The sequence below is a fragment of the Camarhynchus parvulus genome, chromosome 7, assembly GCF_901933205.1.
Source record: "Camarhynchus parvulus chromosome 7, STF_HiC, whole genome shotgun sequence".
In the NCBI taxonomy this organism is placed as follows: domain Eukaryota; kingdom Metazoa; phylum Chordata; class Aves; order Passeriformes; family Thraupidae; genus Camarhynchus; species Camarhynchus parvulus.
In genome coordinates, this window is record NC_044577.1 from 314,681 (window position 1) to 326,881 (window position 12,201).

At 46.9% G+C, this 12,201-nt stretch overlaps 1 protein-coding gene across 1 annotated transcript in view; it reads left to right on the forward strand.

The window, feature by feature from the left end:
- NDUFA10 (NADH:ubiquinone oxidoreductase subunit A10) overlaps positions 1-12,201 on the forward strand; it is a 30,082-nt gene that overhangs the window by 13,624 nt on the left and 4,257 nt on the right. Inside the window, exons 8-9 of the mRNA XM_030952690.1 lie at positions 329-414; positions 5,884-5,992. Of these exons, the coding sequence (XP_030808550.1) occupies positions 329-414; positions 5,884-5,992 (195 nt within the window). The remainder of the gene's footprint in view (positions 1-328; positions 415-5,883; positions 5,993-12,201) is intronic.

Genomic DNA, 12,201 nt, shown 5'->3' on the forward strand with positions numbered 1-12,201 from the left:
TTCTTGGCTTTTCATCCCCAGGGGCAGGTGAAGGAAGAATGGCTTGGATGTGGTAAGAGTTTGGCAGCAAGGCACCTCTCAGCCAGTTGATTCCCTGCCATGCAGAGCTAAAGCACAGGATGTCAGGAGATCCCCACGTGTGTGCCCAGTGCTCCTGGCAGGGCTGCAGCCTCCAGGAGTAGAACTGGGAGATGATCATGTTATCTCTAGACATTGGCCTTGTTACCACAGCTTCAGCAGTGAAGCCTTCCTCATTTGTTTCATAACCTGTTTTGATTATTTCATTGATTTTTTTCACCCCTTAATGAGCTTTCTTTTCTGATTCCAGGTTATTGAAGACATTGAGTACCTGAAGTTTGACAAGGGGCCATGGGAGGAGCAAGATGATAGTTCTTTCCATCACTTGAGACTTTTGTAAGTGTGATGTCACCCAGCCACTGAGCAATCAAATCCCAGGGAAAGTGGTCAAAGCCATGGGTTTTTAAAAGTGGGGTTATGTTTTGTAATATTTCTGCTTGGCACTGGATTGTGGTGTAGCATTTTTGCTGCTGATTGTTGAGACAAGAGGCTCCAGACAAGTTTAAGAGTGGTTTTTGTCAAAGATCCTTGTCTGCCCAGTTGGAAGAGATCAGACTCAGATGCTGGAAAATAACTTGTTGGAATAGAATTTCATTTGATTTTAATAATTCTTTGCAAATGCATCATGTTTAATTTGTTTATATAAAATACAGAGGTGTATAGAAACAATATAGCTGCACTTGTAAGGCTGTTAATGCCAGAAGTGAGACAGACTCCCCATTTTGCTGCAACTTCATCTTCATATTGAATGTGCAGTTGGAAATTTCAGTATAGTTACTTTTTTAAAACAAAATGTAAGACTTACATGATTTTCATTATTTCCTGGTCATCTCACAGGTTAATAGAAACACAGATTTTTAAATTGAATATGTGCCTTTAAGTTTGTGTCTTTGTGACAGGCATCAGAGAAGCAAGTTAAACTTCTTTTGAAGAGTTTTGATATTTCTTGTGTTTTACTTTTCTGTGCTGTTACTTTAAATAACTCCTAAAAATAGAGATAATGCTCCTATTGTAGGGTTTCTCTATCAAGGAGTGGAGATAGATTGCAGAAGAGCAGTGCTGGGTGGTGTCTGAGAGGAGCAAGTCATGATTTGGGTGCATTTTATGTGTCAGAGATGAGGTTTCTTTGTAGTGATTGGGAGGATAACATCTGGTGACTTAGGCCCTAAAAATTATCACAATCAGACTTCCTTTGAAAGAGGAAATAAGTTGCTTGTTTTCCTGTAGCTCCACACTACTACTGCAGGTATTAGGAAAGGATTATTAGTTGTGATGAGTAGGAGGGAGTTGAAGGAAACCTTACAATTAGAGCAGTGTGTTAAGATAGTGTATGAAAATTCTATTTCACAGTTTTAGAAGGGAATAAATTGCTTTAAGGACTCAATTTTTCATTGAACCTTGGAGAAGGGGGAGTCTCCTGCACCAGGCTCTTGTCACTGTAGGTAGTAAGAAATTATTTATTCTTTTGGCAAAACCATGGGGTGGTTTGAAGATCTCACAATGCAATAAGCTGCTTATTTAAACCACAGAATCATAAAATATCCTGTGTGGAAGGGACCTACACTGAGCATTGATCCCAGCTCCTGCGGTTGGCTTTTGGATCTTTTTTTGTGCTGGGCTGTCAGAGCATGGATAAAGGGGTGACAACACATCCTGTGCCAATCTTGAGCTCTTGCTTTGCTCAGCAGAGTGAGGGAATCCTGGGCAGTGTCTCGGGCAGCCTGGGAAGAGCCTCTTTGTACAGGTGTGTGTTTGGACATGATCCTCCCCCATGGTAACCCCAGAGGGGCAGGGAGCCTGCTGCAGCTCAGCTCTGCTGGATTCACTGCCCAGCCCAGCTGTGAGTCCATGAACCCCAAAGGTGATTCTTTTCTCCCTTTTCCCAATGCCCAGGGAGCCTGTGGTCCCCCCAAATGGGCAGGTATCCCGTGCCTGTGTGCATTGCTCCTTTGGAAAGGGATTTTCCTGCAGGCTCTCAGTGTGTGGGCACATGCTGCCCTCTCCTGGGTGTTCCTGGCCGGCTCCAGCTGCCGTTTAGGATCGTTTAGGTTGGAAAAGCCCTCTGAGATCATGGATTTAACCATTCTCCCAGCACTGCCGAGCCCATGTCCCCAAGTGCCACAACCACACGGCTCTGGAACACTTCCAAGGACAGTGATTCCATCACTGCCTCTTCCAATGCCTGACCACCCTTCCAGTGAGGAGATTTCCCCTGTGACAGTGTTCACAGGGGTCTTAAGATGAGGGAAGAGATGAGAATGTTGACTCCATGTTTCAGAAGGCTGATTTATTATTTTATAATATATATTATATTAAAACTATACTAAAAGAATAGAAGAAAGGATTTCATCAGAAGGCTGGCTAAGAATAGAAAAAGAAAGAATAACAAAAGCTTCTGTCTCGGACAGCGAGTCTGAGCCAGCTGGGCTGTGATTGGCCATTAATTAAAAACAACCACATAAGACCAATCACAGATGCACCTGTTGCATTCCACAGCAGCAGATAATCAATGTTTGCATTTTGTTCTTGAGGCCTCTCAGCTTCTCAGGAGAAAAAAATCCTAAGGAGAGGATTTTTCATAAAAGATGTGTCTGTGGCATTCCCCTAATACCTAATCCAGGTTCTGCCCTGCTTGGTTTTCCATCTGCAGTTGCTTTGTTTGCTGACCTGCCAGCCCTTGGGGCTGTCAGCCCTGCTGTTCTCCTCCAGCCTCAGCTTGTACCAGTGTGTCTGGGGCACAGGGATGGGTGAGCAGGGCTGAGGAGAACTTTTTATTGCACATGCATAGGGTGTAATGCATGGAAACCCCAGCAGGGCCTCCGAGTGATTAGTGCAGCTAATCAAACCAGTGAGCCCAGCTCATGGGCAATCAGTGCCATAATGATCTCTTTCTCTCCCTGCCTGCCCTCAGTGCTCTCCCTTGCCCTGACAGCGTGGCTGTGGGATCTTGGGAAAAGGTTAGAAAGGGCTGCATTTGGGGCTTTGGAGCTGGAGGTGTCTTCCAGAGGATGTTCTTCACATCTTCCCTTCCTCTCCAGCTGCCTAGCCCAACAGAAACCATTCTGGCTTTTTCAATGTCTCAGGGAGCTCCTCTGCTGCCACTGCACTGTCTCAGGCATGTTTTTGTCCCAGTGATATCTGTCTGTCTGCAGGCATTGCAGCATAAATGCATTTGGGAGGAGGAGCTGCAGGCTGGGTGGCCTTGCCTGTGTTATTGATCAGCTCATGGGCAGAGCTTGCTGTGCTTGTTGCCTCAGACAGCTGACCCTGATCTGTCCCTGCAGCTCCTTCAGAGCCTGGCAGTGAGGACAGAGGGCCTGCAGCTCTGCTCCCCAGTGTGGCTTTGCCTGGCAGAGGGAAGGAGTGTCCCTGTTTAAATGGCTGAGTGCAAACAGCGGGACTAGGGGGGCTGCCAAGAGATGTGTTGGACCTGGCTTCGAAACTTCTCTCATGGAGACTTCAAAAGTCTCATGAACTATTAATTGTGAAACTTCTGGTGCTAGAAGCTGTTTTCTTTAGCACCTTGGTTCTCTCTTCACCATAAAATCACAGAATCCCAGAATGGTTTGGTTGAAAGGGACCTTGAAGCCCATCTCATCCCTCCCCCTGCCATGGGCAGGGACACCTCCCACTGTCCCAGGCTGCTCCAAGCCCTGTCCACCCCATCTTTTTACTGCAGTTGAAACACTTCTTTTGTGATTTCTTCTTTGCAGTGGCTTTTCTAGGTTTCTGTTGTTGCACCTTCTCCCCTTTTCTTGCAGACCTGCTTTTATTTTGGAAGTGTTTTTTTTGTTCTTGGTGTTGATGTTGAGTGTTTGCTCACCAGGGGAGTGGCTGTGCCTCACCTTGGCCAGGCCATATCTGTTCTGCCTGGCTGAATGAGGGAATTGGAGTCCCTTTGGCAGAAGGAGGAATGTTCCTTTCCTCTATCAACATAGAACTTATCTGGAATGGTTTTGTGGTGTTGGCTTTTAGGCCAGTGAATGCTTTTAGGTTTCTCTTGTCATTTGAGTTTTTGTGACTATGCCAACCTCAGGCACTGAGAAATCACAGCCCAGGCTGTGGAAACTCAGGTGGTTTTTGTTGGGTTGCCTGGTTTATTTATTTTTTTCTAACCAGTTTCCTTCCCTTACCCCACCTTGCACCTTTGGCAAGGTGCTGCGTGCTGAGAGCTCCTTCAGGAAAGTCTGCTAAAGGGTCAGAAAAGAACAAATAGTGATAATTTTCTGCTGGGGCAGAGAAAGAAAACGAAAGAAACATAAAAGGTGTCTGTAAGGGCTTCCCTGCTGAACAGGGAATTAGTCCTGGCAAGTGGCTGTGGTTTTGTGGTTAGACATTGTTGTGGCAGGTGTCTTTGGGGGTGCTTTTGCTTAGGATTCCACATTATTTCTGAAGGTGCAGAGAACACGGAGAAGCCATCAGTAGCTTTCATTATTTTCTTGTGCAGAGTTTTGGGAGCAGCAAGTTTGTCATTTGGCCCTTAACTAAAATTAATTGTGCCTGGGAGTTGTCCTTCCAAGTGGCCACTTGGCTGAGATCTGGGGAGGAGTGGATTCACTGCGCAGTGGATGACCACAAAACCTTATTTCTGAGTGTGATGTTGTGCTTTATCTCTGCCTGGACTCCCTTTTGTGCCTTGCAGCATGTGAAATACACATTTAATGTTGTTAAAATTCAATGTTGTTGTAGTTTATAGAAAGCATCTTTGGTGTAGATGCTGATCTTGGAAAAGGGCATTTATCCTCACTTTCTCCCATCTGAACTTCCACTGGGTTATTGTATTTCCTTACGAATCTGTCTGTACTGGGATAGTTTACAGAGTGAATATCAGGGTATGTTAGCAAACCAGTTCACTTGCTGGAGCTCTTCACTGCTGGGAGGAAAGGTCCCAAAATTTATGATTTTGGGGAGGGGGTAAAAATAATTGCTCAAAGATGATGAACTTTGCTTTGCTCAGGGCATGTGCTTGATGTGCATGTCAGCATTTGCTGAGAAATGTAATTCACTGAAAACAGCCCAATTTGCAGGGTTTCAGGTGTTGGATTTAGGGTTTGGTCAGTGCTGACTGGGAAGGGATGTGTTTTTGCCAGCCACGTGCAGGTGGCACTGTCGGCCTGTGGATTACCACAGGCAGCAGGGGGCTTTCTAGCAGTTTCTCAGGCATTTTAAATGTTGGGATATCTGAAGTGCTGGTGCTGTGCAGAGTGGTGGATTCTGAGATCCATCACTGGAGCTGCTGCAGCTTCCTCCCGGTATTCCAAGGCAGGATGCTGGAGGCACTGTCTCCTTCCAGACCCTCTCACTGTCTCAGTACTGGTCCATTTACAGTGGGAATTTAGCAGGGTAGTGTGTGGCATTCAGTAAAACCACTGGTTTTATAGAAAGCAAAAAAGCCAGAGGGGATTCATGGAGAAGGGTCCCAGGAATGATGGAGCATCTCCAAGGAGGATGAACCTGGGAGGGGAAATGGAGAAGCAGGAAGTTGGAGCGGGAGCAAACTGGAGGCAAGGATGAGGGGCAACACATCATAGATTCGTAAGGAGCAAGATAAATGTTTGGAAAACAGCCCAAATCTTTAGCAGAAAAGTAGCTCTTTAATCACAGAGTGATGATAATGAATCCTAGAATGGTTTGGGTTGGCAGGGTCCTTAAAGCCCTGGGCAGGGACACCTTCCACTGGATCAGGTTGCTCCATCCAGCTTGGCTTGGAATATTTCCAGTGATGGGGCAGGCACAGCTTCTCTGGGTACAGCACTTGGCTGTAGCTGGGGCAGGCTGTGACCTGAGTGCTCCTGTTCCCCTCAGTGTGCAGGACAAGTCTGCAGTGCTGGACTCCGTGTCCATCCCGCGCTTCATCCCCGAGATCACCATCGGCGGCACCGAGTACGACAGGATCTACTACGAGTACCGGGCGGTGAGTGCTGCTGGGACAGCTGGGGACACGGCCAGGGGCTCCTCACTGCTGGGGACACAACCAGGGGACATGGCCAGGGGGCTCCTCACGGCCGGGGACACAACCAGGGGACACGGCCAGGGGGCTCCTCACTGCTGGGACAGCAGTGTCATGCTTTTTATAATCTACAAGAACGTGAAATTTGGTGGATGATGGGTTGATGATTTATGATCATGGTTTGTGTTTTTGTTTGGGTTTTTTTTGGGGTGGGTTAGTTCTGGGGTGAATTCTGTGTTTTTTTAGGGGTGGTTATGGAGTGATGATGACGGTTATTGTTTTTGATGCTAGGGAATATAGAGGGAGGTTAATTGAAAGTGTATTGATGATAAATGATTTGGATAATGTAGGGATATATGGTTTAATTATTTAATTTTTAAAAAGTCAAGATAAAAAAAATGAATGAGTAAAATGGGATTTAAATATTAGTTCCTAGTAAAGGATAAATTAATTAATATGTCCAGGAACCATTACATGATCTGTTGTCTAGAGGTACATAGTGGCCAGGGGTCTCCTCACTGCTGGGGACAGCTGGGGACACGTACAGGGGGCTCTTCACTGCTGGGGACACCCTGCCTGCCCCCCTCCTGCCCTTTGCTCCTGGGAACTTGTGCATTTTGCCCAAATCCTCACCTTTTTTGAAGTCTGGCTTCCCCCCGAGGGGAATAATGAAGCAAATGGTTTGTTTCATAAGCTGATTTTTTTTTTTTTTTTCGTCTTTAGATGTGGACTAAAGGATAAATGGTTTTCATTTGTTTCTGTTTCTTGTGCCCTGATGAGTCTGTGACCTCTGAAATCTAAAAGAGTCCCTTAAGTCAAACAAGAAAATTGGAAACCCATGGCGAGTGCTTATCGAATGCTGAGGGAGGGGGTGTTTTTTTAGAGGAGCAGTGAATGCTGCCTCGCTTCCCTAAAGTGCTGTTGCTTTAAATAGAGTGTTTCTGCACGTGGGCACACATCCAAAGCCTGTTGTGCCCAGTGCTCTCATACACCTCATGCAGGCTCCCACACAGGGTTTTAATTAGCTCCTGCCTTGCTGCTTCTGGAGACAGCATCTTCCAATCCCCCCGGGGCTCTGCCCTCGTGCTGCTCAGTGCTTCCCTGCCATGGGGTCCTCTCCCTTGCCTAAGGCCCAGGGATTGGAGAAGCTCCTTGGAGAAGTTGTGGAGCTGATGGTAATTAATGCTGAGTGGCCAGAGTTACAGGTGAGCCTCTGTTTTCCAGTTGGGTTGGAATCTTCTCTGCCACCTCATCTTATTATTTTCCAAGCAATCCTGAAGACAAAGGGAGGAATATACAATATAAATTGTTAGAAGCCATGATTTGCATAATCAAAAGCCTATCATTTTTCTTTTCCTGGTAGTATACAGTCTCTTACTGAGATTAAAATGTAAGCTACAGATTTATGGACTTGTTTGGAAACTGATCCAGCAATGTTTTCTTCTGGAATGGACAGAATATTCCAGTAATTTGTTCCTCCTCGGCTGACTGTGTAGTGGAGAGGCTCCTGGGTTCACACTGTTCTGCCTCATTTGAGATGTGACCTTTCTAGCTTGTAAAAGGGGCTGAAGCTAAAGGTTAAAGTAGCAGAAAACATCTGAGGTTATCTAATGGATTTGAAAACTCCCTGGTCCAGCTGAGAAATTGCTCTCAGAATTTCCTCCTCCTTGCTGTCACATTCTGAAATCCAAAACTTCAAGCCTGAGCTCAGGATTGTTGGAGCCCTTCCCTCCAGGAGCAGCCTGTGCTGTGCAGCACAGATTTGAGCAGGATCTGCTGCATGACTCGTCTCTAGCTCACAGCATCCATCTGCACTGCCTGTGCCTTTCTTCCCTGAGATGAGAGGGCTTTTTTTGGCCTGACATGTCCCTTTGCAGTGGAGCTGGGAATTACTGAGGCTGCCTGACACACAGCTAGATGTGACCTTGGTGCTGTGTGCTGAGAGCCTGGGGTGAGGCTTCTGAAAGGTTTTTTTCCTCTGCCTGTACAGCAGCACATGCTCTTTGTGCTGGCAGGAAACTGAGAATGTCCTGGCTCATCCAGTAACTGGCTGCCAGGAGGAATTTGTGACTTGCCTTGCAGATGTAGCAAAGGGATGCTTGGGAGTGGGAATCTGGGTACCTGGGAAGGAAAGCTGTGCTCTTGGATGGCTCTGCTCCGTGCCAGTTAGTTGACAGCTGAAGCTGAGCAAAAAAAAAAAAAAACATTGCCAAAATATAATCTCCCTTCTGCAGCCTTGTTTGTAGGCCCTGATTCAGGAAAGTGCTGTGGAAAGTGATAATGTCCTTTGGAATCAGGAGGAGTTGCTTGTTTCAGGAAGGATTCTGTTAAATTTAGGCTACTTTAATACTCATTTTCTCTCTCCTAAATGCTTGGATGCTTGTAATCCTTCAGTGGTGTAGGGGGGTGTACAGGGATGGTGCACAATGCAAAAGATGCTGAGTTTTCCTGTTTCCCATCAGCTACTGGAAGGGGAAGCACAAAGCCAGCCCCACCTGCTGCTTTATGTTCTGAGGATTGCATTCTTCGTGCTGAAACTTTGAAGATCTGGGGTTTTTTGGTTTTTTGTTTTACCTTCCAACTTTGTTTAGCAAATGAAGGGCTGAATTATTTTTTTTTTTCCTCAGGCAAGGCTCCTGTGCAGAGGTGATGGAGCAAGAGGCCAACCAGCACAGGCACAGAGAGCAGATGAGCTTCCAGACACACAGATTTGGGCTGGGAGGTTGTTGGGTCTGTAAAGAGGGAATCACTGGCCCCTGCCTTGCCCATGGCTGTGCAGGGGATGGTCACAGCTGTGCTGCTTTGGCATTTGAGGATAAAGGGTTTAGGCTCACTTGTAAGTAAAGGCTTAATTATGGGATAATTACAGAAGTTTTAAGTTTTGCTTTTAAAGTTGGTGTAATGGTGTTTACCACATAAATACAATGATTTGCATAGGGGATTTTTCCCCCTGTAACTACTTCTAAATCCTTGATCTCTCCAACAGGCAGCAAACTGCTGTGCTTTTCAGAGCTCCATGCACACAATTCATGCTCCCTAATAATGGGGGTTTTCAGGGAGTTACAAATTCCAGGTAGAAGCTGGGTTTTGTTCAAAATATTCATTAGAAGCAAGGAAGAAGGAGGAGGAAGGAACACTCTTCAGAGTTCAAGAGTTTTAGTATGTGTGCTTTTCCACAGAATAATGAGATGGCCACATACAGTTCCAAATACTCGAAACTCACTTTTTTTTTTATGTGTACCCTCTAAATTTCTTCTGTAAGGGCTCTTTTCATGTGTGAGGAGGTGGCTTCCTGCAGCCTTCTTATACCATGAAGTCCTCTGGCAGGGTCCAGCAGCTCTGCTCAGGCATTCAGAAACTTCTAAGGATGCTCTTCTGGCAAGGGAAAAGCAACCTTTCAGTGAGGTTCTGCAGATCAGAGATAAGCACGTTCATTCTTCAGGGAAGCAACATTATTTTAGGAACTGTCAGACTAGTAAAGGCTTGACTACCCTTTTTTTTTCTCTCCCCTTAACAACTGCTGTATCTCTGTGCCTTTCTTCCAGGCGCACACAATCCCCAGGGATAGCGCTCCAAACTCCGTGTGTGCGCCCTGTGAAGCTGGAGAGCTGGAGCACTTAGGCAGATGTGTTTGCAGTGGGGATGAAAACAAATGGCTCTGTTTAATGGAATCAGTGTACTTAAATAACGTGCTGATGTACTTCACACTCCTGCTGCATCTCCTGGAGTGGGGAGAACGGCGCCTTTGACGTGCGTGTGCTTTTCTGTGTACATAAAAGTGCAGCTGTTTGCTGGAATTTGGAGAATCAAAGAATCACAGAATGCTTTGAGTTGAAAGGGACCTTAAAACTCATCTCATTCCCACCCCCTGCCATGGGCAGGGACACCTTCCACTATCCCAGGCTGCTCCAAGCCCTGTCCAGCCCGGCCTTGGATGCTTCCAGTGATCCAGGGGCAGCCACAGCTTCTGTGGGCAACCTGTGCCAGGGCCTGCCCACCCTCCCAGGGGAGGATTTCTTCCCAATATCCCATCCATCCCTGCCCTCTGGCAGTGGGAGGCGGTTCCTCCTTGTCCTGTGCCATGGAGAGGTAAGACAGGGCTCTCATTTGAGTTCCCTCCCTGTTTTCCTTGGTGGAAGACTGCTTTTGGAATATAGGGATGCTGAGCATGAGGCGCGGAGAGCTCGAGCAGATCAAAGTCCTGGCTGCTGCTGGGAGGTGCAGTGCAGCTCCTTCCACAGCAGCTGCACAGCTCAGCTGCCTTGCCTTACTTCCTCTTTGTACCCTGCTCTTCCTCATCCTCCTCCCTCCTGCCCATGCGTGGCTGGCAGGGCCCTGCAGTCCTGGGTAGCAGCAAGCAGGGAAGAGGGAACAGGATGGAGGGGAGGGCAATCCCACTCTCTTTTCCCAGGCTTTTCATCATTCTTTTCCATAAGGATGCAGCCTTAGGAGGGAAAATCCTCCCATGCCTGCCATGCCTCCAGGTTGGAGGGGCTGCAGGGCAGTAGCTTTGAGTGGTGGAAGGTGAGCCTGCAGCACGAGTCAGCTCTGTCCCACAGCCCAGCACTGGGAGTGCTGGAAGAGCTGGTGTTTGCAGTGGGAAATCACAGCCAGCCCCAAAGGGAGGGTGCTGAGGGAAGGCTCTGTGGATTTGAGGGGTCCAAGAGCTGCTCTGGCCCTTCTTGGCAGCTGTGGGGCTGAGGGTGGCCCCTGGCAAGCACAGGGTCCTTGGCTCCCCATCTCTGCTGAGGGTGCAGGGGCCTCTTCACATGAAAATCTCCTGAAAGGGCTACAAAAGGAACGCTTGAGCTTTCAGATAGCCAGAGTCTGGATCAGCAACAGGATCAACTGTTGCCTTTGCAGGAGCAGGGAGCTTAGGATATCTTTCCTTCTCCATGTTTGTGATCGTTGCCATAGCTGCTGCCTTTGATAGAACCTTCTGTTTTCTCTCTCCTGCCATTTTTTCCTTGGCTTGATGAAGCTTTCTTTCTTTTTAGGATCAAGATCTCCTTTCCTAATTCTGTTTTAAAGGAGGTGTTTGACAGCTGTAATGCCCAGCCCTATCTGCTCTTGAATCCAGGAAGGAATGAAAACAGACACACAATAAATTAGAAGAGGCTTCATTTAAGGGTTGGGTTTTTTTTCTGTTTTATCTCTGCAGAAATATTTTTAGCCCTTTCTAAAGTAACAGAATGTTGCCTAGCTAGGTATCAGCAAGACCAAAAGAACCTGAGGAATAACAAAAACCTGGGAATGACAGAGATGTTGCTCAATCTGGATCTGTTCCTTTTCCCACCTTCCTGCTTCTCCTCTGCTCTGACCAATCCTGTCCATGTGGGGAGAGAGTGAGAGCATCCCCTCTTTAGGAACAGGCAGCTTTCCACCCTGCTTGCCCTGAAAAGTATCCTGGACAGCTGGCAGGGATATCTATCCCAGAAGCAGTAGGGAAGGAGCCTGACTGACCTTATAACTGTCTCAAATCTTGAGTTTGGTGGTTGTGTCTGTTTTATTTTAGGTGATGGCCCCTGCTGTCCCAGGCACTGGGTGCCTCTGTGAATCAAAAGGACAGTCAAATCTCACTGGCATTAAAGTAATCCATTTTCAACTTGATAGTCTGTCCCTGTGAAAGGAAACAAGTTTTTATGTGGGAACACATCCCCCTTTCCCAAACCTCTCTTAATCCCATACCTGTGGAGGGATGTGATCCCCAGGGTAGATCTCTATTAAATTAAAATTAATTGGAATATAATTTAATAGAGGGGTAGCATCTCCATGGATCTTCCACTGTGAAGTAGAGTCAGTTTGAGGTGTTTAACTGTGCTGTGTGGCTTGGATTAGTTCCCTGGCTTTTCCCTGCACTCTCTAGTGGATAACTGATCCTCTTATGGGCACTTCTCTTTCCAAAGGATTTTTACTGTCTGTTTTTTTAGTGGATGAATGAAGGGCAGGACAGCAGTCATTGAACAGTTCCAGCAAACTGGAATTGTTTTAGCCTCAGTTCAGCAAAACTTTTGGGTGCTCTTGTTTTGTGGGCTGTTGAGGGCTTTATTTGAGTAAGGGATGGCAGGGGTGAGGCTGTAACAAACATCTGAGCCAGGCCTTTGGGAACCAAGCCATGCACACCTCAGATGTGTGTTTGCAGGGGAAATTGTTCCCCTTCCTTGCTTTAACTG